A 27,766-nucleotide genomic window follows, 5' to 3' on the forward strand; every position below is an offset into this window, starting at 1 on the left:
GTACACTTCGCAGGTAAATATGAACATTTCAAAAGGCTTCTAAGTATATGGCTTGAAGAACCAATTGTGCAGAGTTGTTATTCTTGCTCTTGGCTCAGAATCAGCATTTCAGCCAACTAAAGATTTGTACACTTACCCAAACTTATGAACTATATTGAATAAGCACGACCTAAGTGAATGTGCAAGTGATGGCACTGGTTCAATATCCAAACACACTAATGGACAGCATTGCCACCTTTCTGTATACAGCTCTTACTCTCTATCTTCCTGGTAAAGTCAGTGGAACCACACACATAAATAAGATTTTAAGGGCCAGCTCTGCAGTTTTCTGCTTTAGGATTTAAGGCCATATCTTGAAAATATACGTGAACTTAACTTTGAGGATGTGAGCATTCCCACTGAAATCAATGAGTTTACACACACACTCAAATTAAGGATTTGCAGAAGTTTTGCAGTGCCAACAATGCAATAAAATTAAAGCAACTTTGCAGTTCATCTTTGATAAATATTATTTATAAAAACAACATCTTTCCAGTTAAGTTCAAACACAAAAAAAATTGACAGAGGAAACAATATAATGCAATTTCATCTCAATGTCATTTTGAAAGACACTGTAAGGACAAAGCAATAGGGAAAAGTGTGATAGCTTATTTCTGGACTTTCTTCAGTTTTATAGCTGCCTCAGGGCTTGGCTTCGCCCTGCTCTTGCAGAAAACAGGTACTGATTTGAATGTACTTCTACAGCTCTCCAAGCACAACCAATGTCTAAAAGAGAAGTCCAAGGGAGGTGGCACTTCACTGGGCAAGAACACTGTCCACTCCCTAGTGTGCAGCACACAGCTTCCACAAGCTCAACAGCCCCTCTCTCATCTTTTCCTTATTTCATTTACCCATCCAGTGGGATCTTATGAAATAAAACAAAACCTAAAAGAAACAAAATAAAATATGAGAAATCATGCTTTTTAAAAAGTCAAAGAAAAATAAATACAAAAGTCCAAACACAAATGAATACTTGAAAATCAAACACATGAACATAAAATGCATTCAAAGCACACATACAATGTTAAATAAAAACCGTAAATGAATTTATGAAAATGACATTAGCTCTGTCTTGTGGCCAATGATTTTACTTATTAATTAAAAAATTATATGGCATGCTACTTATTTGTCTTTTATAATAAAAATATTTACATTAAGCTGTAATGCAATAAAGCTAGAATTCTCCAACCAGGGACTGTGCTATGCATGGGTCAGAAAAACCTCAGTCAGGTGTCCTGTGTTGCACTAAGGCCTATGGTGAACAAGCCTGTACGCACAATCAATTTCTCTGTATTTGGTCTGGTCCAACAACTAAGTGAAGGGAACTTCACTATTCCACAGAGTTACTGTGAGTACAATACCAGGTTCCTCTGTAACCCTTGTTTCACACCTTAGCTCTATCATCCTTTCTGGCTTCTCCAAACAGTCCCGTGCCCTTCAAGTCATTAAATGACTTTGCAATGTCAGAAAAAAATGGAGCTGGGGGGAAATGTTAGTTCATTATCTTAAAATTTGTTGTTTCTAAATACTGACAGGAACTTAAAAATCAACAACTAAATATGATGGCACATTGAAACACAAATAAAAACCCTTGGGTCATGTTCTGTTCTGAGATGAAGGAGAAACCCTGTGCACCTATTCCCCAGATGTTATCTGACCGTTTGAAGCTAAGAACTTTTAAAAAGGTTATGTTAGGCCCTGTGCAATATCCAACAATCTGACTCTATAGCATAAATACTTCCTAGAACAGCATTCTTACCCAGTCTGTTGTTATCTGCTGCAGTTGAGTTATTATGTACGTCACTGTTGACAGTCACCATTACTTGTTCTAATGACATTTGAAAAAAAACATGTGAGAGTTGCACTATTATCCTGAACATGTAAAATTCATCAGTAGTTTCTGTCTGTTTGGTTGTTGTTTTTTTTACCTTGCTTTAGCCAGTTCTCAATGTTTATAAAGAGTGCAAGCTTATCTATATTCCACAGCATTTTAAATCAAGGAGTCAGAGCTTGATTTGTCTTAAATGAATGGGACTTATGCTACCAGTTTCAAGAGGAGTTGAATTTGACTCTTAGTAATTAAGTAACAACAAATAATTCATTTACATTGCATTTGCTTGCTTGTTCTAACCTTGAGGCACTCTTAGTACTTCTACCCTGAAAGTAGGAAAGCAGCACGTTCAGAAGCTGAACACATTGTATTTCCAAAAAGGTGTGGCAAAATTCCTTTTCTCTGAAACAACTGATAAGGTTTAGTGTAAGGCATCAAGAAGAAACAAAGGGAGCTGGCTAATTCACAGAAAAAAATACAGTATCAGTTGAAGTGAGCATCGTTTCAGAACAGCTACACTTCAGCACAGAGACTGTTTTACCTGAGAGGAGGGCTCTAGACTAGACTGACATTGAGAAGATGAGTTTCTTGCAGTCATATCCATATGGAGTGATGAGTATCTTAAGAACTTGTAAGGAACACTGCATGATTGTTGGCCGGAAACTGTGCTCTTACTGAAGCTTAGATAATCCAGGTCCTTGCTGCTTCTATTGACTCCTCTCACACAGATAAAATAGCTTGAAGTTAATTAATTCTGTTTTGTCATACCATGAAATTCTCAAATGAGAGAATTAAAACCAAAAATCGTACCACTGAAAATTCAGTTCATCACATAGTGTATTAACATCACTGCCCTAAAAGCCAAGCTATGTCAAGAAAAATGCTTTAAAACACGTTGACCTTCATGATTGTATATGCATGTTGCAAACTCCACCTAACAAGAGCTTGAGTTTTGAGGATCTGTTTCTGCACATGGTACAAAGTTTTTTGCAGGCCTTTCTGCTGTATTTTTACTGAGTCACTGTATTTCATCATTATCTCCTAAGTAATTTTCTGAAGGATGTTTGGAAGTTACAGGTTAGATGGGAAAAGAGAGTATCATCAGCGTTTTGGTAGCCTACAATTGAAAGCAGTATACTGCATGGTTGTTACCTTCCTTTCAAATTTCCTAGGTCATTCAGACCTCCTCTGTGGAATTTTGCTTTCTTAAACCTGCGAGACTGCATATGTCTTGGACACTAAGGCAAAGGACAAATACAAGTATTTACATAAAAACACACATCTACACTTATAACACTAGAGCAACTCACTACAAGTTAAACCTTTCTGGCCTTTTAGTTTGTTCCTTACCTTGTCTGCTGCAATCACAGTGAATCACATTGCTGTGCTTAAAGTCATCTCTGAATTTTCATTTGAGAAGTTAACTGATGAACTACTATTAAGTGTACAGTACTATGGAAAACACAGGTAGACAACAGATCTGTTTATATTCTTAGTTCCATCTGTGTGTGTATTAGTCAAAAGTGGTGTCTAAAACAACCAGTGTGGAAGACTCAGATCTAGGACTTGAGAAGTCTAGAGGAGTCAAGAAATCCACAGGGGAGTCAAGCAAGTCCTATTGAAGGCACAAGAATTAATCACAATAAATATACCTTTTAAAGGAAAAATAGTTAATAGGAGGGAATCTGGGAAAAAAAAAGACAAAAAATTAAAAGGAGAAGTAAAGAATAATTGTGGGGCAGTAAAGAGTGAAGGGTGGGGGGGATAGGAAGGCTCTGACAGGACACAGGTGAAATGGAACAAGGAAAAGGGACTGAAATATAAAGACACAGAAACTGAACAGAAGTGCTTTAAACAAGTATTTCCAGGGAAAGTAGAAAAAGCTACAAGCCCATTAAGCAGCAAGCAATCTGGACTTAATTTGTAAACTAGCTCTCTGACTATTTGGAGACACTGACCTAACAGAAGCAAAACAGTACGGGCAGTGGGTATTTAGAAGATGATTTCTCATGTTCTAACTGCCAATCTCTCATCTGGCTTTTCAGAATTCAAAAGGAGTCAGTTAGGCAGGTTGAGGCAAAGCCTGATTTTGGCTTGGTTTGCTATCAGATTCGTAGTTTAATATTAGTTTTAAAAAAAACACTGCTGTTATGTAAGCTGCCACTCAGACTTGCAGAGGAAAGTACATTGTAGAATAAAAATAAAAACCTCTAAATAAAAGTGGAAGAGAGTAAAAAAGCTATCCATCTTCCCTGTACAAGGCATGACAGAACTTCATTCTTCCATTAAGGGAACATTATATATCTGTGTCTCTCAGATGCAAATGTGTTCAAGACAATAAAGAAAATAATAAGTAGTTTAAAATGTATCTTACTGATGCTTTATTTCCAATATCAGCTTTTCATTCACAAAGTTTTGAAGTAAGTACTGTATTCATTATTAGTCTTAAACAAACATTGTAACGAATTTGCCATACACTGTTTTGAGGATATAAAATTTAAGTCTAACTGCTCTCCACTTGAGCCAACAGTGAGGATTTTTTTTTTAATCCTACAATTGGCTTTCTGCAAGTACCACAGCTGACTATCTCATGAGCCTTGCAGATCTGTATGTCAGATCCTGGATCACCTGTAACTTCCTAAGAGTTTACTCACATTGGGAGGTGGATAAAAAGCCTTTAAGACTAATTGGTTTTAGGTTTTCTAGAGAAAAGCTAGCATTAGAGAAGAAAGCATAGAAGTATAATAGCGAAAAAGCCATATGTTTATACATACTGAACATATTCTGAAAGAAAAGCCTTTCATAAACACCATCCTTTTTATATGTAAAAAAGCCATTTTTTTTCCTCCTTTAGCCAGCACACAACCCAGAACTGAGTAGGTAATGGCATCATAACATACAATGCACTGACATATTTGGGAACATCACTATTATGGGGATAGTCACACATCCACGTGCTCAATTTCTGCCTGTCACAGTCTCAATCACTTCTCACTAGCTATGCTCCCTACAAGCTTTTACATAAGTCATTTATGAAGGAAAATGTTACAACATGGTAGTCTTCTGAAATTTTTTCACAAAGTGAGATGACAAATTTTAGTTGTCTGAAATCCTTTTTATTCCAACAGGATTTGAAATACTGAAATCTGAGGTCTGCAGGCAAACTATCTTGGTCATTACAAACTAGACCCAAACTCTGCCAGAGTAAATAAAAGTTTCCTGTAATGATGCATTAACTCAACTCAAAACTAAGTTTCATACACTCACAACCCACTCTCCATATATGTCTCTACATATGCACTGCATAAATTTGGAGATCATGCATGTAAACCCAAGCATTTAAGGGAAAGCACAAGCAAAAGAAGTGCTGAGCAACTGGAAGTCTCTATGATGTAGTCTCATTACACTTCCTCTCTGCATCAACTACATACGGTTTATCCTAAGCAAAATGTCACTTGGGGCTTTGATCCAAAGAGAGTATTTTGGAACAAAAACCAATTTACATTTTCACTTTTTCCAGCCTGGAGGAAATCGAGCATAACATGACATGTATCTCTGGTCTTTTTAAATTAACCATGATTTATATGGAGAAAGCTCAAACTGCCGAGTGGAAGGGAGGAAAGCAGAGAGAAGATGTAGTTGCATTACCTAAAAAGGTATTCTTATCAAATTTGTCAGTTTCTGATTCCAAGTAGAAAATTAAATGAAACAATTAATTCCTAGTCTTATTTGCTTCTTGAATCTAAGCCACTGTCACAATGAGCAGTGCTCACTAATGCTGTGGCAAAATGTGGACAGAATGTCACCTCATTTTTATTGGAAGGCAAGGAAAGGCTCCTGGACAGGTTTCTGGAGAATGTTTATTGTACAAAGAAGAATAATGTCTTGCCTCATTTGAGCAATGCCTAAACAGCAGCAGAAGACAAAGTTGTCTGAAGAAAACCATACTTAGGATTTTTCATGCATCAGGCTCAATATTGCCTCGTGTTTCAGAACACAGTAGCATAAACATTTAACACAACTTTTTCTTTATTTCTAAACATCACTTTTACCTCATGAGGAACTAAGAGAGTATTTTTCATTCATGTTATTAAAAGCTCTAATGACATATGTAAATATTGCATTTTTACCTAAAGATAAAAGCATGAATAGAAGACAAAAAAATTAATATCAAAGTCCTAAAACCACACAGACTTGGACACACTCTTAATTTATTGTTAATCTGTTAATTTAATTTATTAACTCTTAACTAATCGTTAAATTGTTAACCTATTACTAATCTGGCCAGGGATTCCCAGAAAATTCTGCATCTGAATTTCACATTAGTCTCTCTTTCCAGATCAGATTCTCCAATATAACTGAATTTACTTACTAATTGGAAAAAACTAGGACCAGAAGATATTAAATTGTCTATCCCATGAAGTTGTACATCAAGATAAAGAGCCCTGACCTTCTTATGTGCTCCAGCTGCTGACAACAACAGGAAGGCAGTACACAACACTACATCATACTAACCTCAAGACTATTCATAGTAACCCAGAACTTAAAAGGTTTTGCTTTCCTTTACAATTCTTCAAAATACTGCAATATCTTAAAAAGATATCTTTTCCAATATCACTAGCTTTTCCTCTAATGTTTAAATTTATGTGCCACAGATAGGGATACATAGTTTGTCATTTTATAGATGCTGCCACCTGTAAAAGATTTCCCAATAGGCTTAATAAAATTGAAGTCATTAACATTAGTGTTGCAGGCAGCATTCAATCTATTTAATGGTTTGTTTCATTGATCTAGAAGTTCATAAAATGAGAAAAGGAGTCAAACAGAATTATATGTACTTAAATATAGAACCCTATAAAGCTGTTCTCAGTGTGAAATTAGTTAGAAACAAGAGATAGCAGAACTTGACTTGTCTACTTAGCATTTTTGAGGACAAAAATATTTTGGGCTAACAGTCCTCTACATGGTTAATAAGCATCATTTAATATGTTAACTTGTTTTTCCTTAGTCTGATTTGGAGTTTTTATTTTATTTTCTGGTATGATACATTGGAAGATGTGCTCATTTTGCAAGCAGGCAGCAGAAAATGAAACATTTGTGCTCAGCACTCTTAAGAAGAAAATATTGCATCTTTCTCAAGGAAAGTCATTACCCTCATGTTTTCCAGTACAATACGCAACAGACATTTCCTTTTACAGAACTACTGCTCATGCTGTAGTTGTTTTGCTTGCTATTGATTAGTGAGAGTCAAGGACATTAAAAGCTGAAGCTCAAACCATCAGTGCACAGAGCTAGTCAGCACATATATTTCACACAGCTTCTAATTCACGCACAGGTTAAAGTGAAAAGCAGAGAGTGTGAAGAAGCAACAGTTCAGACCCAGAAACAAAACTCTACAGTAACAGCAGCTCCCCACAGAACTACAGAAAACAGACGTTAAGAGAAACCCAGTACATAGGAAAAGGCATAGCAACTACTGTCTGCATACACATTTTAAAACATGGATGTCTGCAGGTTATTTAAACACTTTATTTGCATGAAACACTATATGCCTGAGCGATCAATCAATATACTAAGGAACGCTTCCTCAAAGCTTTCTGCAAGTACCTGAAAAGTCAAAACTGCTAAGAAAAAAGGTTGCTTACCTTATGACATAACTAGCATTTGTGTTTAGTACAGTCATTGGTATGCATGTAAGATAACAGAAATGCTACTACACAGATACACTTTTGGCAGGTGTCAGTTCACAGCCACAAGAAAGAAGATCAGAGCACATGAAGGCTATAGCATAATTATGTATTACCCTTTTGCAAAAGAGAATCACTGTCAACTTTGAAACTATTCTGTCTCTACCTGAATACTGAAGCCAACTTTACCATCACATTAACTTGCATAATGCCCAGGATCAATAGATAGTCTACATTATCAATATATGGCCTTTTCACAAGAACTGCCAAGCTGGTTTTAACATACAAATTAGGGAACTAATGTTGCTCATTCTAGTACAGTAAGAGTTACGGAACTATGTCATATATAATCCATTTATAAATTGATTATTTTGCTTAGTGTTGTCTTACAACAATATTAACTCCTTTGATCATTACAGGCCTCATAGCTGTTATTGAGCAATTCTCCAGCTTCCCTTCTTTGACATTTTACTTAGTGTCTGTGAAGTCTGAATTCTTCTTACAAGATGCATATCTTAATCTCTGAGTGCTTCTAGTAAAATAGTTCTTTTCTTTTTTTACTTCATTAATCTCAACTGCCTTTCTTTACAGTCACTACTATTCAAGCACTTCCATTTGGCAATTAGTGATCTTTCTTAAAAAAACTGATTTGTGTATGGTCAATGACCAGGATAATGAACTGACAGCAAGCAACCAAGAGCCAAATCTCTGCTAGCCCAGTTACTGTTTTGCTCCATGAACGCTACTACATCATTTCCTTGCATTTTCTCTTCCTCCATCCTGTGCAGACTTTAAGGTCTCAAGGCCAGAGATCACTGCCCCATTTTGATACAATCTTGACTCAAGTATTACACCCCACAAACTCTCTCCTGTTAGGAAAATTAAAATGTAGGTAACATAGGGAAAACCATAAAATACCCCAAAAACCCTGCTAGTCACCTCTTACCACAAATTCTAATGACACAGCATAGGGAAGAGACAATCTTACGGTTGCCTTCCACTGAACCTTACTTACATCAGTCTCCCTTCACAGCAACACATGTGCTTTGAGGGAAGAGAAGGATAAGGTATGGTATGTATCCTCATGAACCTCATGGTCTGGATCTACACTCCTGAAAAGCCATCTCAAAGTCTGGCACACATTTTGTAGGCAGCCTGAAGTATACACATACAGGTCCTGCACCTCTTCTTTCACTTTTATTTCTCCCCAGATACCACAGTAAGTTGGAATCACAACAAAAACACTGTTTGGCTGTAAATGTCCCCATGATTCCTCCCAAACACAGAAGATGGAGAATATTTCTAAGGAAAAATACTGCACCACACAGTTCTAAGTGAAGCAGTTTGAGTCTTCTGAATCACAGCTGCCTGGAGCCAAAGTGAAAACAATCTGCACTTGCTCCAGACTAGCCTTGGTTTGCTACACTCTGTTCTCAGATTTATATGGGCACAAATGGATCTCCATTCAAAGGACCACTCTTCACAAGATACACAAAGGAATGGAGAAGGAAAATGGTCTTGAGAAAAAGGAAAGCTCCTACTCTTTATATTTATGAATGCTACCTCTTACAGCACCTTTTTGACAGAACAAAACACACACTGTATTTAAAAGGCTAATTGCACCTAAATTACAGTCAAAAAGCCCCATCTGAAGACTCAGTGACTTTACAGGAGAAAGTAAACAATTTTACTAAACAATACCATGTAAGTATAAACCTAATTAACAGGAGATAAATTGGACATGAGCCTATAATGGATACCACGTTTAGCTGCTTGCAGCCATAACTGTCAGTGGAGGCTATTAGCAAGTAAGCGAGTAAGTTTGTTCTCTTATTTGACACTGTGTTCCTGCAGCTGGAGCTGCTGGGTTTCTCATCCACATCTGGCAAACAGTATTCTATATATCATATATACCCTATTCAAATACTATTTGTTTACTACTGAATGCACTAGGAACATAACTTTGCAAGCTGTATGAACAGCAACAGAAATATCCTTTTCCTCCCTGTGCTTTGTGGAACAAACTTCTGTCCTCTTACCCAACCAAAGAAAATCACTCACAAATGTATTACCATCATATAACTTCATAGGAACAGAACCAGGAAAGGAATGTTGCTATTGCTCAGTTACTTCTGTAGCATTGCCAAGGTGTGCTTTCTGAATTTCCCTCTTTCTACATAAAGAATGGTCTTGTAGCCATATTAAGGTTAACAAAATGCTTGAAATGCATTTGAAATAAGATATATTTCTTCTGAAAGAAGAGTGACTGATATTTTACTCGGTGACAACTCTCCCTAAATGCACAGGTTAAGAAATTCAGAGTCCTCAGCTTTCACAGTCAAGTCCCTTTGCTTTTTCAATCAATAGCTAGCCAAACCAATACACCTGGCTTTTCTTTGGTCAGGTAAACAGGACTGCCTACCTTTGGGCTTCGAACAGGTCCCAGCCTGCAACAGTTGCAGGTCAGGAATCCAACAATGCTTCAGTTATGATGCTGCTAGGACTGGCCAAGGCGGTGCACTCCACTTGTGCTACTGCTGCTGCAGGAAGAATCACCAACAAGGCTAACTAACACCTGCCTTCCTTTCATGAGATGGGGTTCCCATCTCATCCACATGTCCTCAACTTCCTCCCAGAAAATAAACTCAGTCTTGCTTGGAGCAAGGCCGCTGCAAACTAGAGCTTGAATGACTCCACTCTACCACAGTAATCATGTGAATTCAGACAGACACACAGCAAAATCCAAAAAGTTGTTAACAAGGCAAAAACTCTTTAGTGTAAATAGGATTTGCAGGACTAGTTGCTTCCAGGCCTATCCGCTAAGCTAAGGACTTCAAAGACAAAGAGGCTCAGGGCACATTTGTGTTAGTAAATAAAAAGGCCAGAGCCCAGGCTTGAGCAAAGGTGTATTTTCTTTTTCATCTGCAATTACTAAATCTGCATCAAATAAATAGCACTCTCTCAGACAACGTCCCAGCACAGTTCAAAGGAGAGTATGGGTCAGGAACCATTTGTAATACACAGTATGTACGAGGCCACCTTATTTGAGGGATGAGGGAGAAGAGAGTTTTAACAATATGGACATAATCTATGCCTTTCCCAAAGGGCCAGAGAATGTACCCTAGCTCCATTTGCTTTGATGGCATACTGCTACCCTCAAACACTGCTGTGCTTTGCCCCAGAACCGAGTGAAGTTATATAGTACAGGCAAAACACACACTGTGCCTACTCCCCAGGGAGACCATTTAACAGATAATACAGAATTGAGCTACTTCTGATTACTTAAAGTACAACGGAAGAGGTGAGTCAGTTATGTGAAATGCATACCAGTATTGCAACTGGTTAAATAATTTCAGAAATATGTGTATCAATTTTTTTAACGTAGGACACAAAAGCCTGGTATTTGGCCAGTTCTGATTATTTAGGCTTGGTGCCGTGAATCAATATTGATGGAACAGAAAGCAATTTTTGACATTCTGTCTGAAAAATGTATTAACGGGTACTTGAGAGCTCTTATAATTTTATTCTTGGCTGGACTGGAAAATAAGATGATGATTGAAAACATGTTAGCAAACTTAAGAAAACAATAAACCAAAACCCACTTATCTAAAGACACCAGTCTACACATGATATTTGGGACTTTATTCCCTAGATATACAGTGGGGTTTGCTTACACCAAATGGATTCTTACCAACGGCTTCACAACGTATTTGTAATGAACAAAACAAGACAGCAAGTTACATTCTCACAGTTACTTAGTCTATCCCAATTTATCAAATATTTAAATAGAATAAAATTCCTTTCAAGTCCTGCTCAAAGCCTTGATATTTACACAAAAATAACTTCCCAGACTCATAAGGGAACCTAACATGCACCATTAATTATTCACAATTTTGACTGCATATATACTTTTTCGATCAAAAAATGTATACATAGATGTATATATACACAGTAGGATAGATACATCCTGGAAATAAAACTGAAAACAAATGTAGTATTTTATAATGACATCTGTTCTAAGAATAAATAATTCTGTAAATTCAGGAGGTATATTTAAAAACAATACAATCCTTGTTTTTTATACATTAAGAGTCCGAAGCGCTTTAGCATCTCACCTTCATTGTCGCAGTCTTGCAATGAAAGCCATATTTGGTCTACCAGACCAACTCCTTTTACTTCACCATGAACTGGAATGGAATGCATTACCATTAATGCAATTGTCAAGTGTTTGGTTTGCAATTGCCAATTCTACTCTTTTTTAATATTTATATTTCTTCACCAATGGTTTTATTTTCTATCCTACTCTGCAGGAGAGAAAACATCCACTGTGATAATTCTAGATTGTTCTCAGTTCACGTTTTTCACAGTTAACAATATGTACTATGAGGAGGGCTGCTGCTATTAACTGATGTTTTTTGAACTGGACTCTACCACACACATCTTGTACATGTGTTTTAGAGCTATAAAAATATGCATGGGTTAAAAATATTTATGAAAAAACTGTTATATCATGCTTTATGATAAGCAGTGAGGAGATATTCTTCAGCCACTGGCGAAATTCTTCTTGATGTATATCCTTGGCTTGCAAAGATAAACTTAATGTACAAACAGCCCTCACTGAAGTCAAGGGTCAACACTTAGTCATATTGCATGAAGCACTTTATTGCTCAAGGTTTATGGTTTTTATCTGGGACTTTCACTTTTGTTGGGGATCACATAGAGGCAAAAATCCAATTCATTAACAGCCAAGTCAGTAATTCGCTACATTAAAGAATCCTCAGAAGACCAAACATCAAAATAGCTTCTTCAGCACCTGGCCCTACTCCTTACTTCCAGTACTGAAATTAACTTCTAACCAACTTGCATTGCCTGCAGCTTCTGCAAGTTGCTGTCTGTTGTACTGGAGAACGTGGTGCTCCCTTGCTGCTTCCTGTAAGGCAGGAGATACCAATGTAGCAAAACAAGTTTCTATGTCTCCTCTTGTTACAGTCCATGCTAGTTCAGCATGAGGTAACACAATGAACATAAACAAAAGATTTGCAAATTCAAGCCTCTCTGTCCTGAGTTTTCAGATATCAGTGCTAAGTATGATTTGCCACATGAAAAAATGAATTTCACATGCAAAGGCAACAGATCTGTGGCCAACAGACATGGACATGCATTATGAATTCAATGTAGAAACAAACATCAAAATATGAAAAACATATAAAAGCAAACCCCAGCCAAATGGCAGGGCTCAACTTAAATAATCTATGTGAATTATACTGCTCAAAAAATTGTGGAACTGCATACTTATATATATGTATATACAAAGTCCCTCCAACATATTTCATGAGTCACTGAACAGCTTTTTCCTTGGAAATTATATTAAGGTCCTAGTACTACACTGAAAAACAATCAAAACAGATCTACTACTAGCATTTTATTAACAGCATAAAAGCCAGAGAATACATATAAAACTGATCTGGTCCACATTAAATACAATGTCAGTAGAATGAGTAAAGTGAACTGTGGACATTCTTTGACTGATTAGGGATTATGACCCACAGCAAATTTGGATTCATCACGTTCAACTCATTAAATGTGTTCATAATATTGTACAATAAAGCTGAACTCCAGGAGCTCACTCCTGAAATTATTACGGTAACTCCAAATTCCACCATGACTTCAGACCTTTATGCGTCTAGATTTTCCTAAAAAACAGGTGAAAGAAGAGAAGATGCCCTACATTTTATTTGCTGGTTTTCAGCCAACATAAAATTTACACCGGACCAACTTTTTTAGCTCCTACATTCAGCTTATTCAACTCAAGTTAACAGATCTTAAATATCAACTTTAAACTACAGAATTTAAATTTCAAAAAGCAGACCTTGCTCAGCAATATGATGTTGCTGTGGTTTCCATACAAGCTACTATGAAAAAAGATTAACTCTATCCCAGCCAAAACCAGTACAGATGTCTACATGAAATGAGACATTTCATATGCCATTCACAAGCACAGCATCCCTGTACTAGGATCAGGGCAGAGCCCTCTCCATAATAATATGGTTTTCTGTCCAAGCCTGACTATGCTAAGAGCTACTGATAAAAACATTGATTAAATTAGTAACTAAATCCTCCAAAACACTCATATGGTTGGTCAAGGGTTGTGAAAAGGACGGAGACTAAGCAGCAGTTGTGACCTTGAAAGAGAAGTATTGATTGGATTTTGCCTCGTGAAAGGACGGAGGAGAAACTGAAACCAAGCATCCTGAATCGTTAATGAGCTCCCCTAGCATGCTCCTAACACCGTTTTTTTACATAAAGTGGATCTTTCATTAGTATTCCTCAAAACCAGCAGATTTACAAACCATTCATGATAAGAAACTGAAAATTCATTCAAGACAACATGAAGTACCTCTAGACAACAACTCAAAGGTGTTACTTTTTGCGTACTTTAGACTGCGTAACACATAACAACATCTGTTATATATATTTTTAAATACATGTATGTATGTGTGTATACAAATTACGTTCATTACTGTGAGCAACTAAAAGATGTTATTGATTGCCTATGCCACTACCTAGGCTTTCATTAGTACTCACTGAGGTGGAATATTATTTTCCAGTCTTTGGATCTCACCTAGGACTGAAAGGCCTTTGAGTGTACATTCTAACAGGAATATCCATTTGTCCCTAAAAAACGAGAAGTTTGGTGGATTTTTTTTTTTTAAAAAAAGCTCTTCATAGAGTGGAATGAAATAAAATTATGTGAAAAGTTACCATTTGTGTGGCAGGAAAAATCCAGATACTGCTGTTTCGTATTGATTAGTATTAAAGCGATACAGAAGCATAAGTGGGGATCAGAAAGCCAACCATTAGATGAGACAGAGGAAGGTGTATGATAATTGTCTCCTTTCTTACATTTCACTACATCCTCCTTCTAGTGACTAGTTTTTCCTCCTCAATACATTCTTCAGTTTCTCTTCTGAAGTCTTCTAAAGTCTCCTTTCCTACAAATTGTCTCCAAGAGGTTTTGTTCAGGTAAGTCCAGTTACTGTGCTGCTTACTGCAACACAATGAAAGCCTTCTCCTTTGGTCTTGGCTCATCTAGCAGTGCTACTGCAAATCATTCTTTATGAATGTATTTCTATGAAGAAGACATAATTTAGGTTATAGAACTATTTTTCTGATTTCAAAATGCTTGTATTAAACAAATCAACCATGTTAAAAGACGTGAATATTACTAAGCTGAGATCTTTTTAAAAATGTGATCAAACCAAGAGAACTTGAAGAAAACCATCAAAAAGTTAATTGATCATTGGCTGTAGACATTTCCTTTCAGGGAGATGCTGCTTGACAAAGAAAGGTATACCAATAAGATGCAAATATGAAAAGATTTTTCTGTTCACCATCCTCTACAAGAAGGAATAAATGAATTGTCTATTCCCAGTGTCACACAGCAGTGCATTCACAGAAGTCTATGGGCTGTATCTGCACAAAGGAGTGCTCAGTACTGTTGAAGACAGCGAGTTCACATGTGTAGGAAGTTGGATATTTTCAAAATATCCACGTGATTAATTTACCTTTAATTGCATATTTGATTACCAATATTTGATTACCAATATTTCCTCTCTCTAGAGATTAGAAATCTTCCTTACAAATACCCTACTTTTCAAGGACAATATGGTAACATTGACAAAGGCAAGAATTACTGCTATGGAAATTAAATTCAGGTACCTTCTATAGTAAAAGGATATAAAAAACCTACTAGAGTAACAGTGCTGCTTCTATACTTAATGATTATTGAATCAATGTCACAAAATAAAATGCTAAACATTATCTTATACTAAGTGTATAGGTGATTAAAAATTCTATACTGCAAAATCACACTCAAGAGGAGATTACCCTTTTGCCCTAAACTCCGAAATGTAACAGTTCTGCTCAACATGGAAATTCACATTTTTTTAATGCTAGTGAAAAAAACATCCCAAAAAGATTAAAAGATCACAGGTAAGGAACAAGAAAGCTACGCAATGATAAGGACACTCATTAGAGCAGGAGAGAAAAAGATGAGCTATGGATTACAGTAACAGACAACACATGAAGGACAACATGCAAACCTACACTATAACAAAGTCAAATGCACTAATGTATCTTCAGCGTTAGTCCAAAACTGCAGTATGACCATGCAGGAAGTTTAGCAAGAATCTGGTGATGGACAGCTTTACATCAGGAATTAGATGGTGCTACACAGGAAGAGAGGAATCACTCAATGTTATTTTTCCGTTTACATTTTCACTCAACCATTGTCTGTTTCATAAGATACAGGTAATGAATAAAGAGGTGTTTCAGTGCCATGAATTGGACAACGTCTACATATCATATCCAAGGTCTCTAAGACCTATGAATTAATTTTTTCTGATAAAAACAGAAAAAGAAAATTCCAAATCAAAAGACCATTATTAAATATCTTGTTTCGTTTACATTTCAAAGTGTTATAAACCTTCTCACTTTTGGTTATGTAGTTGTGTTCAGTTCCATGGCTCTTCTGTAGACTTTATAAAAAATCAAGGAGGAATAAAATGCAGTGGAACATTTCTCTGTAAAAAAAGAGTTTACAATCTTAGCTATAACTACTAAAGCCATCTAACATCAGAGAGGACCCATAATGATTTTTTTAAAATGAGCCACATACAATCCTATGCATAAGTCTGTAATTTACAGGCCAAGGGCAAAATTCTCCTCTTCCATGCATGCTACAAATGTAGCATCTGTGGAGTCTATCACAGTGCTTATTCTGCACTGACTCATAGCTCCTATTTCCATCAGTGGTCTTTCCAGTGCTGGAAAAACAATAGGACATGGCAGGCAGGCTAGGTCAAAAAGGTTTGCTCTCGCTGCTGGCTGAACCGAACCCTGCAGCACGCATCACCACGACACAACTAGCCATCCTCCTGATTTAACAGAGCTGATCCACAGTTCTAATCAGCTGCTGCTGTGTACACAATTATTCAGACATGGTGAGTGAGAGAGGCCTCATTTTTTTTGCATTCGTGATTTTTATTGTACATCCTGCAGACACTGAAATCCACTGTATTCCTTGAAGTATTCCAAGAAAGTCTAGCTGTTGCTTGCATTGTTACTATATTCTTTGACACGTTCACATCCAATCTTGTGACCACATGCAAATACCACAGGTCAGATTAAGTGGACCTTTGGCCACAGTTGTCTTGAGTAGAGGCCAGGCTGAGTGCCACTGTAAAGAGCTTTCCAAAACAAGCTTTCTCATCTTCCTACCTTTTTGATCCTGTAGTGCCTGTGGCACAAGAAGTACATTTCCATTTTTTTTATTTTTCATTCTGTTTTCTTAAAAAGGTGCACTAGAATTCCTGACTATGTGGACTCTGTGAGGGGCACTGCAAAAGAGAGGTGACTGCAGGACATTGTTATTAGTTAAGGAGCAGGACATCTCTCACAACAGAAGCACAGCTTTCTTCCTCTGGTCCCACGGTATTATTTTGAAATGTACATACCCTCTGGTATCAAATGCCACATTAACAAACCAGCTTCACAACCATACAGTTGCACTGACTGTGAGAGCTTGATTTCAGGTTGGCAGCATTTAGAGAGGAAAGAAAAGCTGTCTTCCCAAGCTTTCACTTTGCTGTTACAGAGCTCAAAGCGGCTTCTGGCCCCAGTTACGCTGACTGGACTAGGTCTGGCAACCTTTGCAAGATACCTTTAAAGGATGCACTCTAATACTGGCCTGACCTAGAACAAACTCTTACACTGTAGATCTGGGACATATCATCTGGCCTTTCTCTCACTTCAACAGTTTGTCAGAGCTGATACTCTCCACAGCTCCTAAGTCAACACCTCACAGGGTTTTCTCTTGCTTTCATTGAATAGGGTTACCAATACATTCATTTCTTTATTCACTTTCCCACTGACTTTTTTGCTCCTCTCCATGACATTCGGGGCTACCCTTTGAAAGACAGGTTGGGAACTCCTCCAGATGGACATGAAATCACACTACCCCTGTTTCTGTCATCCTTCAAACCGATGGAAGTTAGTACCACCTTCCTCATCATAATTAACTATTGCAATTTCAATGCCAGCAACTGCTCCACAATTTAGAGCTCTTATCTTACTCTCTTCCCACTTTTTTGTTTCTACTCAGCATATAACCAATCCTTCCAGTGCAAAAGCGGAAAAGGATGTGATTTTTGCCTTCTTTGGCTTGCTTTCCCTTAGTTATAACCCAATGTTTTCTGTAACTATTCTACAACTTTTTCCTTTTTCCCTATCACAGTTTAAGAAATTCCCTACCTGCTCACTTCTTCTAGTCTTCTCACATGGACTCGAAGATCCCTCCTTCTAGTTTCCCTTACTTCTTTTTTCACTCCTCCCTCACTCTTCTCTATTGCTTCTCACTTAGCCCAACTTCTTCAACAATGAAGGCAGGCTTTGATTTTGCCTTTAAAAAAAAAAAAGTAATCCCATCTGTCTCTCAAACATTAACTTTAATGTATTTCTCATTGAGCTCACTGAATGAATTGCAAGAGGTTCACCTGGTCTTATTCATGGACTATCAGCCTTCTGGCTACAGTCCCCCTGGGTCTGCATCCAAGACCTTCATCAATGTAGTCCTGACCCATGACAATAAATTCTATTACCCTTACGTAATGTATCATTCACCTTTTGTGCTAAGAGTAGTGCATGACTCATGGTTCAGACGTATTTGTTCAATCCAAACTGCCACATACTACACGTCTTTACAAAGCGATCCTTGAATTCCTTCTGTCAGTCTCCGAAAGAAGAAAGGAAAACATAATTTTCATCACAAAGTAGCAGTCAAGGTGATGCTAGTACAACGAATTGCCAACCACCTGTACTACTGTTGAAGACAGACAAAATTTTACACAAAGAACTATGGAACATTATTTTGCAGGAAAGGAAAACTGAATCTGTTCAGTCTGGCTGCAGGAATCATACAAAATTCACTTCTCTTATTTTTCCATCTTCAAAATTTTAGACCTATTTTGCATGATTAGCAACTCCTTTTAGAGAAATTAAACAACAGAAAAATGTCAGAGCTATAATCACATTTCAAAAGCTGAATCACAAGCAGTGAAGCCATAAAGTATTTTAAGAAATGAAATATGTCAATTTTTAAGTGACTAATCTATGACTGAACTGGACAAATAAAAATATTCAAACATCACAAAGTTCTGTTAAAGAAAGCAGAAAACTATTTTCAGTCACATTTAGGAAGATACTTAACTACCTATAGCTGGCAGGCTATACACCAAACCAAGAATGTGTAAGCATACAAGAACACTAACATGAACGTATATGAATCCCTCAGTCTGAATAAAAGGGATTCATCAGTTCGGGCTACAACTTACGTTTATACCTACCATTAGACACATGCAGTATTCTTACTGGCATCAGCAAAATGTTTTTTGCTGTACCTTCTGTGCTTTCCACCCACACCCACCAAGGCAGGCAGGCACATCTGAAGTGCAGCTAAGGGCATCTTCTGAAATTTCAGTTCCTTGAAGTCCCTCTTCTTCAACCTTTCAGTAGCTGAGACTCACCTAGGAGAATGGGTCCTGGTCCATACTTTGCTCAGAGTAGATTCAGGAGAGACATTATTAGCTGGGGCTCTTTTCTGTTGCCTTTTTTAAGTCCTGTCATGTTGTTTGGAAGCAGTATTCCAGCAAAACACTGATATTTCATCCCCTATTTAAGAAGCTATTTAAGAACTTCTCTAAGATGCCTGCCTCATCCAGAGCCTAGTGTGTTACAGTGCCAAGGTTAATTGAGGAGCTAAAGGCCAAGATTAAGTTGCACCTATTCTCTGGGAGGATTTAGTTTCCCATGTTACTATGAAGATATTTTCCTGGATGCACATGGAAGCTGACACAGCCAACCGCAGGACTCCTGCCTGCTGCATTTTCTCCCCAGAGAAACGCAAACCCCCATCAATCCAAATGAGTCCAATTGCCATCTACGCTCATTTACTGTCCGGGTAGTATAAAGGGGCCATTGTGTACAGAAAAGGCTCACTGACCCCTTTTTTTTTTATGAAGGATGCCATCAGCATACCAACATCTTTAGATACCAGTGAACCATTCCATGCAGCCCACATCCTCCTACCCTTTCCAAAATTCCCCCACTTAGCAAGGACACTACTTCAGTTTTAAACATTAGGACAGCTCTTTCATTAGGTAACAGTAACAGACACTGAACTCTGAAGTCTCCACTGCAGCTGAGGTTCTTCCTTTTTTTCCCCCCTCAAACTGAAGAAAAACAAACTGGTAAACAAGTTATTGAACTAAAAGAAAACCTTTCAACTAAAGCATTTCTGTAATATTGCTCACTCTCCTGAGTGCATTTTCAGGTTAGTAACAGAGAAGAAAGATTATCAGTAGTCAGCTGCAATGGAATGAGTTGGAAAAAGACAGGTTATCTAACTAGCTAACTCTGAGTATCTAATTAAAATTTAAGTAAACTTCGGAATTATGATGGCTGGAAGAGGCCCTGGAAAATTCTCAGCAGCTCTATGCCTTGTACGTAAAAGGCAAGTAATAAACAGTAAGAATTAACTTAGTGTGCACAAAATATGGGAGCTCAGTGGCAAAGAGATCACTGTTTCAAGGCCAGTGGTGTACACAAGAGTGCACAAGAACATTTTTGTACAGGTAGTGGTCAGTGACAACAGTTCTCAGCTTTACACTTTATGCAATCAAAGCACGTGTTTGTAGAAGCATAGCAAAAATGCTGTCCTGGCTGCTGGGAGCAAGTCAAAGTTTGGGAAAGTTACTGTACTGTAGTACCTAAACACTTAAATTCTAGGTGATGTCATTGTGATTAATAGTGAATGTCTATTGTGGCATGAAGATTTTTCAAAGCATGCAGATGGGCCACAGCCAATTGCATAAAGACTGCAAACACACAGTAGGAATTCCTCTCCCTCTGGCACCACGAGGGTATGTCCATCAGTCCAGAGCTGCCACAGGCAGTATTGCTGTCATAGAAGGGAGGTACAGGAAGGCAGAATAAGAGTCTGATCCTTCTCTAAGGAATATCAGCTCCTCACAATTCAAATTTGGCACATTTGGGGCTGAACCATGCAACTGGACAGATGCTTCCAGTCCCTGCAGGAACACACAAACTCTGACCTGAGCTCAGGAACTGTCTTGAACACAACAAAGTGAAATGCAGGGGTTCAAACTATCCAAGTCTCTCCATGGCCTCAGGATAGTATGGTCCAACAGCCTGAAACTTTATGAACACTCCTCAGTTTTTCTGTTGGTTTTCTACCATGCTTCTGTGTGCATGCCACATGGCCTGTCACATACGCCATGTGCAAGACCCAGGTATAGCCTGCTCTGCCAAGGAGCAAAAGGAAGAATGTTTCCTCTGGTTCCTCTGCTTTCATGCTAGATCATCCAGTGAATTGGTGAATTGCAGACTAAATTATCAAAAAGAAATTCCAAACTACTACTTTACTAAAATAAAGCCACGTGTACTTATTTTATACTCCTCTTTACCAAAGCACCAGGGTGCTTAAGAGACAGAGAGAAGGAAACTCTCTCTCCCGACATCTTTTGTGCAGCAGGCATAGAATACAAGAACAGTGATTTCGGTCCAGACAAATGAACATTTATTGCTTGACTCTGACAGGGGTCTGAGGGATCATGCAAGCACAGAGCAAGCGCATAGTCATGCTTATTCAGAACACCTCTGTAGCCCAAAGATTTCATGTACCAGAGGTGAGAGCTTCACGTTTAATAGCTGTATTGCTCATACTTACAGCCTCTGGGCAGCCCTGTGCCACTCACCTGGCTCACAGCCTGCACACACAGGGCACCTGGGGCACACACTGTGCCACTGGCAGGCTGCATGATCCTTCTGATGTCAGCAGAATAGCCTGCACTAACGTCTGCCTGTAGGATGCAGGGAGAGGCTGTTGCAAGAGCAGCTGCAATGCACAAGCTTCAGGCACTGTGACAAGCAGTTGCAATACCTGCCTAGCTGGCAAGGTCACACTCAGAAGCACAGAAAAAGAGAAATTTAGAAAGAGATGGTATCTACTGCTCTTCAAAGTGACTGAGGGTTGTGAGAGCTCATGAGAAACGTTCAAGAGGATGGCAGTGGGCAGAAATATTTATCTGGTGATTGCCACAAACACAGAATTTGATTGTCAGTTTTAATTCGACCCTGAAGCAGCTAGAGTGTGTGAAACATCTGGAAAGTGAGCAAATGCATCGGATCCAGTTGAAGACCTAAAACATCAGCTGCTATTAGTACATATTGCCACATGCCACAGGAAAAGGACAGGTAACAGAGCAGCTCAAGAGTTCGTGGGAGGGAACACTACAATGGCCCTCTCTGAAAAAATTAAGGGATGTCAAGAAATTATGGTTCAGACACTATTATGGAAAAAAGGAATACTTCTGTGCAAGTACATTTCAGCCGCTGCCTATTCCTGCAAATCACAGAAATGCAACTTTTTGAAAGGGCACAAATCCTGAGATTATAAGAAGCCCTTGGGTAACAAACATTTCAGTTACAGCTACCAGCTCCTGTGCCTGAGGGCTCCCAGGTGAAACACAGGGTTACTGTAACTCAATTCACTGATTTTTAAGGAGTGTTTCTCTCTAAGTTTGAATTACTGACAACGTCTTCTGAGCAGAATCAAAGTTAAAATCTCTCCTACTTTACAAGGCCACACAGGGGCACGTCTCCTTGCTGGGGCTAGCTCTGTCAAATGTTCAGGCAAATCATGAACACAGGCACGCTGCACAAGGGCTACGAATGAACTCTTCCAGCTTCCACGTACCCTTTGTGTAGGAGCTGTGGCAGTGCAGAGACTGTGCCCTGCTGAGCTACAGTGCCACAACTGTAGGCTATCCTCTTCCCTTCTGTTACTCCATGAGGACGCTGCATTTAAAATCCAAAACAGATCTGAGGGAAAAGGTCTGTGTTCTCAGATGTGTCAGCTCTGTATCATCATACTACCAATGTTCAGAGCAGGCAAGAAGGAAAGGGTCTGGCAGAGGTAAAAGGACCACAGTCAGACTGGCTGGCCAAGCTGCCAGGAAGAAGTGAAGCTTCACAACAAATAGTTATCCATCAGGGACACACGAAGGACTTCTTAGATATATATATTGCATGTTTGCATTACTCCACTTTGTGTTTCAAAGCATTCAGCTACACTGGGCAGTTGAAGAAACACTGGCACTAACCTTTAACACTAGGAATAAAACTGATCTAGAATAAATAATAGTTACTAAATAGTTTGTCCACTTTACTTCAGTATAAAGGACCCTGTTACATTGGTCCCATCCCACTGCCTTTTTTAAAGATACTCCAAAAAAATCAAACAGAACAAACCAGAAAGATTCCCAGCCCCACCTTAATTAAAAAAAAAAAAATCTCAAATAAACAAGACTGATCTCATTTTGCTAGATCTGGTTTCTCATTTCCATACTGGAAGTGCCATCAGATCTTCCTGGTTTCTGGTACTGGCAAAGTGAACAGTGTTAAATGAGATAAAACAGGGCAGAGGACAAAAAAGACAGAATGAGAGACTCCTGTTTAAAAAGGCAATTCTGATTTTTATGTATGATACAGAACAGGTGTTAGAAGAAAATGGACTTTGAGGGCAGCAACAAAAGCTACCTGGAAACAGAGAAGACCATTCCTATTTACCTCATAATTATTAATGGGGAAAAAAGGCATTATTTACATTATTCTGATCCTTACACTGGATTATCATCCAGGTTAAGGACTGAATACAGCCCTAAGATTTTAAGTAAATAAATGTGAAAGGCTAAAACAGTGGCCGCTGTAAAGGCCACTTACACTGCACCAATGAGGAAGCACTGGGGAGGTACAGTATCTCCAGGAAGAGAACTGAGAGCACCTATGAGTCACTTGGAAAAGCTGTGTTCAGCTACCCATAAAGAAAACACCCTGGGGAATTCACAGGCTGCAGTGGTGGGGCCGTGTCAACAGCAAACATACAAAGCTGCTCCCAGGCTGTAGATACCCTGGGAGATAATAAACATGCACCGGGGTGTGTGTGAAAAAGGACCCATTCATTCAAATAAAACAATCTTATTCGAACTTTTGCCCAGAACTGAAACAACACCTAAAGTGTTTCTTTTACTAGACAGCTTAGCTACCTTTTCTCTTAATTCTTCTTCATTCCTGTGAACTTTTGCATTTCTGGTTTCTTCCTAAGCAGCAAATGCATTGCTATGACAACAGCTTTACAGCACCTCTTGTTCATTCTGAAAAAAGAAATGCCATAAACCTTGGAAAAAAATGTGTTCTTTATGTTTATTCCAAATATTCAGATCCAAAGAGTGTAATGCCATGAGACTTAACAAGCAAAACTAAGGTATCTTAAAAAGCATTAAAGGAAGCTGTTGCTAAAAGGCTACTCCTGTGTTTTTTCACAAAATCAGACAAGAAAGAACAAGCAGTTTGCCTGATTTGGAAAAGTTCAAATAAGCATCAGAAAACTTCAGAAATCACAAACAATCACTGAGCAGTATTTGTTTGTGGGGCTCTTCTGACATGCACACTTGCCTGGAACATACTTAAACCAGTCTTCACTTTTTGCTACTTTAAAAGGCATGGTACAACTGCAGGGAGCAGAATGATGACAGCTGTGAGGAGAGCTATGGCACAGCACCCTGCACCAGCCAGGTGCTCAGCTCATGGCAAAACTTCCTCTGTTGTGCAAAAGTCAATACTGAATGAATGTTTTTACAGGAACAAAACAAAAAACGGGCCCTCCAACCGTACTAAAATCTCAGCATCTGCTAAGTAGCTAACATGGCCGGGTATCTAGAAACAGAACTTTATGTAGCAGAATAATTATCTACTATCTAGGACAGGCACAGGGCTTGGCCCAAGCTCAGGAAAAAAAGGAAAAAGAAATGTTGAAACTGCAGAGCCGTTACCAGAAATCAGTGCAGCTCGATCAGAGTGCATCAGGCTTTGAAACCTGAGGAAAGTAAATGGAAGGAAACTCACATAAAATCCGACAGGTATTGCAAAAGGAGAGGAGCAAGGTCCTAAGCAACATATACTTGTAATTCCCAGTGGTGTTATTCAACCGAGACTCACACACCTGAGCCAAATAATTTCCCTGAAAAAGATGCTGCTGTACTGTAAATAGCATGCACTCTACTATAACCTTTCAGTATTTCCTTGTCTTCACAATTAAGGCAGTATTCAAAGGCAACACAGAACAGCCCAGACAGCGTCTTTGTCTACATGCCACCTTCATTTTCCCCTTTTTTTGTTCCTCTGCAGTGTGAGTCAACATGTCCAGCAATTGGACAAGGAGCAATGGGCTCAAACTGAAACAGAGAAAATTTCAAGAAAGGTTGTGGACTCTCCATCCTTTGAGATACTTAATCATAGCTGGCCACAGCCCTGAGCAAGCTGCAGTAGCAGGGGGCTGGACTAGACACTCTCCGAGCCACTGCCAGCCTCAGCTGTTCTGTGACAAGTCAGCACAAGCTGTATCAGCCTCTAGGAGAAACCTCTATCAGCATCACTGCTGGCAGCCTCTACCATATTAGCCTATTTTTCTACCTGGAGATCATACAACCAATCTTATCCCTACGAGGAATCCCTTCTATTTATCTACTATTCATAGTCCATATATGTTGTTTAAGAATTGCTTGGTTTTTAGAATCTAGTTTTCTAGCATCTCCAACCTCAACATTTCATCAAATGGTGATCAAAATGAAGCACATATGTACTTAGTAGTAAATGGTGCTTAAAACATAACAAAGCTTAAATAAGCAAATAACATAGGCTGGCTTTGCTATTCTTTTCTCCTTTTATTTCTTCCCATTCACTCCTCATATCTGAATACTTCTTCCATCCTATCTCTGTGCCTGATTTCACTCTGATTATAGGTAAACTTTTAATTATTATCACCCACCTTCACACCCACCTCCCATTCCTCTCATTCTCATACTTCTATGTCTAGTCTCATTGTCCTCTAAAATTCTCCATGGGCTAAACCATAATTTGCCCTCACAAACTAGTACCTTCACAAAACAACATGACCTGCATATAGGCAAAAGTTCATATAAAAGCACGTAAGTGTTCAACCCTTGTATAAAAGAAACTAAAACAGAAACTCTGGTCTCTGTAAAATGAAGACTTGTGAAGCAAATGCAGATACAGACTGAATACAGGGTTGGATCTCTGCACTTTACACCCTTAAGACTGACTCTTCTCTTCTGCCATTACCAGTGTCTAGGAGCTGTGCTATTCCTGTGAGCCTCGGTTCACATCAAGGTAGAGCCCTGGTAACTGTGACTTTCAGCTCTCCTCATTTCAACTGCATCCATTATTAGTCTCATTTCTCTTCAGCCTCTTCCCATTTCTCTCTAAGCTGTCCTCTACACAGCATCTCCCTAGTTCTCCAGTTCATCTCACTTAACGCACACCACATACATACGGTATATTCATGCCATCACCTGCTTGTATACTTCATTTTAGGCGAGGGGGGGATTGGGGGGGGGGTTGGGTGGTGCGGAATACAACAGGTACTTGTTTACACTTGCTTTCCATACATTTTACTAGTAGCAGACATGAGGCCTCAGATAATCTTCCCATGTTAATAAAATTTATCAGTGTAGTAGTTTGAATCATGAAAAGCTCTCAACAAGTAAATAAGCCCTTTTCTGCCTCAATCATTACAACTGAGTATGTATTCTGCAACCAAAGGAGATCATAGTCAAACGCACCATCTCATCATTAAAAATTCCCCAGCTTGAGATTTGAGATCTCTCCCTAAAACCTGTGTTATATATGGGGCATGCTGTCCTACTACAGAGCTACATTCCTTTCTTGTGTCTTGCACTTCAGGATCAAAGTCAGAAGAACTAGTAGCAGACAGAAGCAGAAAGCTGAGACCTAGAGACCTATTTTATATAAATAATAACAATGGAAAGCTAGAAATCCCTAATAGTATGTTCTGATAAGGTGACATGGCCCCAGAACAATGCGTTAAGAGACACCTCGTTTCTTTATTGAAACACATGAGAATGGTGGCTTAAGTATTTTAAGATTTTCGTAAGAGCCTTTACACAGAATGACTTCCACAGATCAGTTCATGAGAAATCTCATTCTTTGAAGTCTTTATAGTCATCTGCTTCTTTAGAGTAAGGTACTTATAAGCATTAACAACTCTATCTTCCAAATGTTCATGTGATAAGTAAATATTACTGCCCCCTTTATACAAGTGATGCACCTGAGACAGACAATTTGTATGATCTGCTCATGACTGCAGGGACTGGAATGTCAATGTCAAACAATAAAAATAGCTTCTTGTGTGTGGTTTAGATAAGTAGTATGATCATTGCTTTTACACGTCTACTCACTAAAAATACTGCAGATTGGAGCATATTCATTTTTTTCCACATCTTATCTTACAACACTGACTCACATGAATTAATCTCTCTTTTATATTCTGCTCATTGACTAAATAATTAAATGTTCTAAAGACACTAAAGGATCAACGCCCACAGAATCAGCATTTGGGTAGGTACAACATGGCACAAAATGCCTTCTATAGGTACAAATAGAAACTCAAGAAGCTCAGGATTTCAGTAAGTTGATGAAGGTCAAGCAATAACCATGCTCCCAAGCTACAAACTGATCTTCTTAATTATCAGGCAAACAAGGCAAAATTGTTCAGGAATCCCTCGCTGCAAGCTTATTGCAGACCAATTTGAACATTAGATCATAATTGTCAAACTGCAGGTCTTAGCTGAAGATGCACAACTTTTCTTTTGTATTTGGCTTAGAACTAAAAGGAGTAAAAGCTCTTCTCATCTAACTGCATTTCATTGTTTTCCTAGCCCATGAGCAATCCAACTGATTAAGCAAGATGTGATAATGCATGAGTTAATAATAAACAGAAGAGCTCTCTCTTTTCCCATATCAGTACCTCAAACCACTTGCTTAGAATCACCTAAACCCTCCAAAATCTGAACTCTTCAATCATCAATGTGAATGAAGCGGGGTTTGTTTTGAAGTCCCTTGCAATGAAACCCTCTCCCTCAACAATGTGGAGTAAAGTAAAATGTATTAAAGCAGAGAATATAATGAACATTTGCTATATACTTACAGAGAAATAAGACAGAAAAGATTTCTACAGATGGCCCTAAAGTTACAT

The 27,766-nt window shown here is 38.4% G+C and overlaps 1 protein-coding gene across 1 annotated transcript in view; it reads right to left on the reverse strand.

The window, feature by feature from the left end:
* Positions 1-627: 627 nt before the first annotated feature.
* LOC104538031 (BDNF/NT-3 growth factors receptor-like) overlaps positions 628-27,766 on the reverse strand; it is a 73,626-nt gene continuing 46,487 nt past the window's right edge. Inside the window, exons 11-13 of the mRNA XM_010181078.1 lie at positions 11,673-11,744; positions 1,799-1,867; positions 628-924 (exon numbers count right to left, since the gene is read on the reverse strand). Coding sequence (XP_010179380.1) covers positions 887-924; positions 1,799-1,867; positions 11,673-11,744 — 179 coding nt within the window. The 3' untranslated portion in view covers positions 628-886. The remainder of the gene's footprint in view (positions 925-1,798; positions 1,868-11,672; positions 11,745-27,766) is intronic.

This window comes from Mesitornis unicolor, unplaced genomic scaffold (genome assembly GCF_000695765.1).
Source record: "Mesitornis unicolor isolate BGI_N332 unplaced genomic scaffold, ASM69576v1 scaffold28483, whole genome shotgun sequence".
In the NCBI taxonomy this organism is placed as follows: Eukaryota; Metazoa; Chordata; class Aves; order Mesitornithiformes; family Mesitornithidae; genus Mesitornis; species Mesitornis unicolor.